We start from the raw sequence: 6,420 nt of genomic DNA on the forward strand, positions 1-6,420 counted from the left end.
CGACCTTATTAATAATCGGGTTATGCCGGTTGACCCGTTTATGACCCAAATTCGATTAACATAAATCCAAACCTGATTAACAACCGGGTTATCATATTGAGTTATCGGGTTAGATCAAGTTTTGTCACCAATTTTCAGGTGTGGCAGGTTGGGGCACGTGGTTAAGAACTGCAACATGAGGAAGGAGGATGAGAACTTGCCTCAAGCCAGGAAGGAAGCTACCAACTCAGGCTAAAAGGGTCAAGGTGAAAACACTCCAACAAAGACCGGCCAGGAGGATGGCGACAAGGGTGAGCATTCTACTGTTGGGCCATGGATGCAAGTGAAACATAGGCGACTAGCTAGCCCCAAAAGGCTGAGCGTGACCCAGACCCGTGACTAGAAAGAGGTGTAGCGGTCAAACACCCAATTGCAAACAGTGGAGGAGCGGAAAGGAGATAATCTCAAGAGAAGCACCAACAAACAGAAACAGCAAAGCAAAAATTTGGTCCCAATGCAAACCAAGGCCTAAGCAATCAATGCAATAGTGGAGGATACGGGCATCCAGATTAGAGCCAAGAAAGGGAAGGGTGCAGTAGTCGAGAAGGATTGCTCGAGCTCAAAGGGAAGAAGCTACCAAAGAAATGGCGTCAACGAAGGGACTCGGGAGACCAATACCAAAAACAACATGGGGAACTCGTACAGCAAGATCAAATCTAAGGAGTAGGGTGTCATTCCAAAAGATCAGACGATGGTAGATGCAGCTGGTAGGAATAAGGAGGGTACCTCGGTCCATGCAAAAGATGATTCCACCACTGCCAAGCAACAACTAGCGTAGAGGTACTCTCGGCTTCGCTAATATAACATTCCCCAAAAAAAAATTAACATGGGCACGACATGGCTGGCCACACTGTGGGGGTGCCATGCACCCCCCTTAACACCGTTTTTCCCTTCTCCTCTCCCGTCTCTCTCTCTCTCTCTCTCTCTCTCTCTCTCTCTCTCTCTCTCTCTCTCTCTCTCTCTCTCTCTCTCTCGCCCCCTTTCTTTCTCTCTCTCTCTCGAGTTTGCCGAAACTGAGCCGCCGGCGAGAGGCCGGCCGTTGGCTGGCCAGCAACGGTCGAGCCCCTCCCCTCTAGCCCAGCTCCTCCTCCTTCCCTTCCTTTCACCTTTTTCTTCTCTTCTTTTCCTCTTCTCCTCCTTCCTCAATTCTTCTCTCATGACTATAATGGTGCTAGGCTCAACCTAGCATTGTAGCAGACAATGCTAGGCCAAGCCCAGCTCTGCGACAGTAGTTTATTTTTATTTTTATTTTCTTTCTTTCTTTTTCCTTTTAGTTAAGTATTTTATGTTAGTTAATGCAATTTAATTAAGTAGTTAATTATATATATATATATATTTGATAATATAATTATTAGCTAATTATAATTAGTAGAATTGATAATTTATGATATTATAAACACCTAAATATACCTATTACTTATGTATAATATTACTTGCATATAATATATTAATACTTAGCTCTTTTAATTATAGCCATGAGATTTATAAATATAACTTATAATTAATTAATTAATTATATATATATATATATATTCATATATTCAGCCTTTTATTTTATTTTATTCTATTTTATAGTGTCATACTGAGACTATTTTTTTATCTAAAAAGGAACAACCCTTTTATTCTTATTTTATAACTGACCCTTTATAATAATAATATATTCTTAACATTAAAGTTTTATTTATAATATAAATCTAACTAGTTATAAAATAAGTAGAAACTCTAGAACTTAATAAATTATTATATTTTACACGAACAAATTTTAATTAGATAAATAGTTAATTTTATGTTACTTAAATATTTTTATATCACAAACCTCTTATTTGAGACCCCGTGGGCCCTGCTAGTGATTAGTTGACACTCGGTTGACGGATGTAAGGGTTACATGGTTTGTGTTTTCTAATTAGATGTGAGTAGTCTTATCTCTTAGACGCATTTCTTAAATTAGGATATACTATATAATTATATATATGCATATTTTTGCCTCCAACATGATTATATGACTTTATCTAAAGATGATTTTAGTCGAACATATTTATCATGCATTTGATTAGGCTGATCCGGGATATGAGTATATTAGTGATATATAGAGATGATTGGAGATGACTATACTATTATGATTTTATGCAAAGTTGATCTCTAACATGAGTATGCATGTGATAGGCTAGTATGGGAATGTACGTGTTAGATATAGGGATGGAGACTACATTGCATCATTTTCCTCTTGGCTTCTTTACTACCCAAATTCCTTAGTTACATGATTTGTTGTAGTATTAGATAAAATGCATATAATCTGTCATTCATAAAGAAGGATGCCTGATCTAGATGGATGTTGATATCTTTTACATTCAGACACATATCGTTTGCTAAGGCATATGTGGCGAGTTATCCTCACATGTAGTCTATCAGCTACAAGGATGCCTGATCTAGATGGATGTTGATACCCTTAGCAGATGGCAGGGTATGATTATGATTGAGATACTCTTTGCGGATGACAAAGCATACTCTGAGCCTTTAGACATAATATTATTATTTAAAATTTATACTTCATTATATAGACGGTAATTTATATAATACAGGTCAGATCAAAGTTTACTCATATACTAATAATTTTAGTTGTATCTTGATGGTTTGTCATGGCCTTGTGGGCCCTACCAGATTATGTAGATGTCTAGTATGGTTGTTGTGGACTTGGATATTTATATGTTAACAGATTAATTTGGTTAATAATATGATTTATTTAGTGATGAATTATATGGGCATGGATATGTTAGTAGGTTTTTATTTGATGATATCATGATTATATGAGCACAAGTGTGTATCTGTGCGTGGGGGCCCCATCCGACCTGTCGCATGCACCACGCGTGCCGTGTGGGCACGTGGGCGTGCACATGCCCGTGCCGGCCGGGGTCAACGTGGCTGGCGAATACGACTCTGGATTCTTTGATAAAGATCGCTAGGGCCTTTTGTACGGGAAAAAGCTGACGACCGGCGAGGTATTCACCTAGTCGGATGGGAAACGTTAACTGCTCCAAAAAAGGAAGACGGGCTGGGTCTGCATACGGCTAGGAAAACCACGATGGGCAGACATGTCCTTAGTCTCCTCAAGCAAAAAGGTACACTGTGGGTCCACATCATGCTGCACAAGTATGGGGAGTTTTCAGCTTGGGAAGAGCCGAAGATGAAGATGTCCTAGGTGAGGCGAAGCTTGGGTAAGCTTGCCAAGGAGATAGGAGGTATGTTTTTTATGAACAAGCTAGATGAGCAATGGATTCTAACGGAGTGGAGCAAAGATGGGAAGAGGAATGAAGAGATCAAAGCCGTGATAGCCTCGAGTATGTGGGAGATCTGGAAGGCACGTAACGGTAGAGTTTTCCATGGCGAAAGGATCACGACCAAGGTAGTAGCCAAGAGGGCACTGCTACTAGCGAGTGATTATGCATGCAAGGACAGTAGTTCACGAAAGTTGGCAAGGATAGGACGAGCAACCAAATGGGAGGCACCACTAGAAGGCTGGTTTAAAGTTAACACATATGGTGCTTATAATGGGGATAACTACCAAAGCGGTAGTGGGCTAGTCATACGTGATGAGAGGGGCGAGTTGATTCCAGCGGCGACGGAACCGGTAGTTAAGATCTCCTCGAAATTTAGGGAGCTTGCAACAGTCCTAGTGGGATTTCAAGAAGCTTGGGGTAGAGGGGATAATGTGATCATGGAGCTGGATGCGGAGGCTACAGTGAAGATGCTAAATGGACAAAGACCAACGTCATGGATACTATGAGGCATAGTAGCGAAGTGTAAGTCATTAACTGAGTAGTTTAGAAGGGTGACCTTCAAGCATATCCCTAGGGAGGGGAATGTTGCAGCTGATTGGGTTAGCAAAATGGGTATGCTAATGGCCAGGCGCATTGTGTGGCTTATTGACTATCATCTGCTGGAGGAGCTAGAGGGCTTGCTTCAGCAGGATAAGAGAATTTGAAACTAATCTCCTTTTAATTAGCTGAAATACAGCTCCTTGATTTTAAAAAAAAAAATATATGGACCGATTCGAATATGGAAATAGTTCCAGTTGGATTTACTCTCACTTTGGACAGAGAAAAGAAGAGAAGAAAAAAAAGATGTTAAATGCCCCTGTTAGAAATACTTAAATTAACAAAATGTCTTTGGCAATGATGCAAAAATACAATAATATTTGTGTCTACAATCACAATATTATTCTATCATTCAAAACACAACTTAATAACTATCATAATATTATTAAGTGGCACGATATAACATAAAATAGTTTAATTACGAAGTAACATAAAAACCTAATGCAAATGCATTTCTTCTGGCATGCTAAAAATAGGTCCACTCGTTGGGTATCATGAAATTCATGATATCCGCTGCCTTAAGCTTTTGATTTATATCAAGATTTAGTTTATCTACCTCTCCGAAAATATTCTTTCTATAGCATGAGGCAAAATTGATACAACGAGTAATATCATTCATTGTTATGTCATTTAGCGAAAAAGTTATCAAATGCATGAGTTATCTTGTCCAATCGCTTAGTAGTCTCCTCACTTATTTGAGCTCAGCGACTGGGAGGTGGAGAATATAGTCTATGACGGCAAGGCTATTCTTGTCACTCTCAGTTCGGTGGATGTCTGTCACATGAGCCGATGTAACAACTCTATGGCTCATTCTTTCACCAAGCTTGCTGTAACCTTAGAAGGCCACCACAGATCCCAACATATAATATCATCACTAATGAAAAGGGAGTCCAAGGACTTTTATCTCAATAATAATAATAATAATAATAATAATAATAATAATAATAATAATAATAATAATAATAATAATAACCTCCTCCTTGCCCTTCTCTCCATTGCTGCAATAGTATATGTGGGAACTTCCGCCATTTCTTTTATAGTCCCATCTTTTCCAAATAAAATCAACCAATCCTCATAAAATGGAAATGATTTGTTACGCATATATCTAGCTGCAGGATCTCTCTGCAACATATTGTAAAAGAGATAATAAAATTACATGTACTTAATGTAGAATAAAATAGTACTTTAGTAACTAAATATTTTAAGTTTACCTTAACACAGTTTTCATAAACGTCATCACTCTCAATACTTATCATCATTCTCAATACTTATCATCATTTCAGTCTTATTCCAAACAAATTCACTAGTGCATCGCACGGTGACTCAATATGAGGTTGAGCACATAACTCAGCTCCTAGAAAACTCAAAAGTATACGTTTTTCGAGCTAATTAAGAAACCCATGTAGGAATCGTCCATTCTTCATCTAATGATGACTAAGCAATTCCTTTACTATGGTATTTATTAGAAATTCATCTTCCTTCTTAGACGTGATTCTCTTGACTTCAATGATGATGTAGCCTTAGATCTTCTTTTCTTTTGTGGTCCATGCTACAGCTTGCATCCATTCTTACTAAATGCAAAATATTAACAAGGCTCATAATAAATTATAATTAATACGCGTAGACAAGTATAGTATGCAAAAAATGTAACCATGCAAAAATAAGCATTCACAACCATAGTTCACACTGAGAATTATTCATAACACCATAAAACTTTCAAATGCTAAAAATATTCTCAGGAAAATTATTTGATTGATAAAATATAATTAATATTTTTTAATCTAATCCTCTACTTTATAACCACTCTTTATGCATCTGCAAACCTAAAGTGGCCCTCGAATCAGTCCATTGATTTGATGGTTCCACTGTACTAATAAACTCTTTATTTGTATCTGCATTCCTGTCTATCCAAGCTCAACTTCTAATGGATCAACCCCTAGTAAGATTACGTATAAGGCAACATGCTGTGACAATGTGACACTGTGTCTTTTTTTGGGAAGAATGAAGGACTCCTTAAAATTGCCCGCCTCATCTTGAGCAATCTAAAACAAAGCTCGATTATATTACGAGCAGCTTAGTGCTTCATATTGAAGAACTCTTCAACGCTTGTAGGTGTACCATTCAATCTCTAATCACATGTATGTCATGAGCTCATAAGACACGTGCAAGGCACAAGGCAACCTAGTTAGTTGCCGACAATTAAATAAATTTTATATCAATATTATAATTTAATTATTAATATCTAAACTATGAATAACTCATACAAATAACTTTAATAGGATCACGCACATGCCACACATATCATCAAGAACATTTCACTATTACATATACAATAGTTATATATACATAATATATCAAGTACACTAAGGGTATCTTAGAAGATAATCATACACCGTCATACACTAAAAGTATCCCAGTAAATAATTATACCATACCATATGCTAAGGATATATCAATGATAGTTGTACTTTGTCATACGCTAAGAGTACAACCATCAGCCATCACCATA

At 37.5% G+C, this 6,420-nt stretch overlaps 1 protein-coding gene across 1 annotated transcript; it reads left to right on the top strand.

Annotated features, from left to right (window-relative positions):
• Positions 1-3,277: 3,277 nt before the first annotated feature.
• Positions 3,278-3,820, top strand: LOC140798895 (uncharacterized). Its single transcript, XM_073152978.1, has one exon. It carries the CDS (start codon positions 3,278-3,280, stop codon positions 3,818-3,820), a length of 543 nt encoding a protein of 180 aa, XP_073009079.1.
• The last annotated feature ends 2,600 nt before the right edge of the window (positions 3,821-6,420 follow it).

This window comes from Typha latifolia, chromosome 12, assembly GCF_019914945.1.
Source record: "Typha latifolia isolate L0001 chromosome 12, TyphaL0001v2, whole genome shotgun sequence".
NCBI classification, from domain to species: Eukaryota; Viridiplantae; Streptophyta; class Magnoliopsida; order Poales; family Typhaceae; genus Typha; species Typha latifolia.

Coding starts and splice junctions, on each gene's coding strand:
- LOC140798895 (XM_073152978.1), top strand. CDS start 3,278: ATGTTTTTTATGAACAAGCTAGATGAGCAATGGATTCTAACGGAGTGG.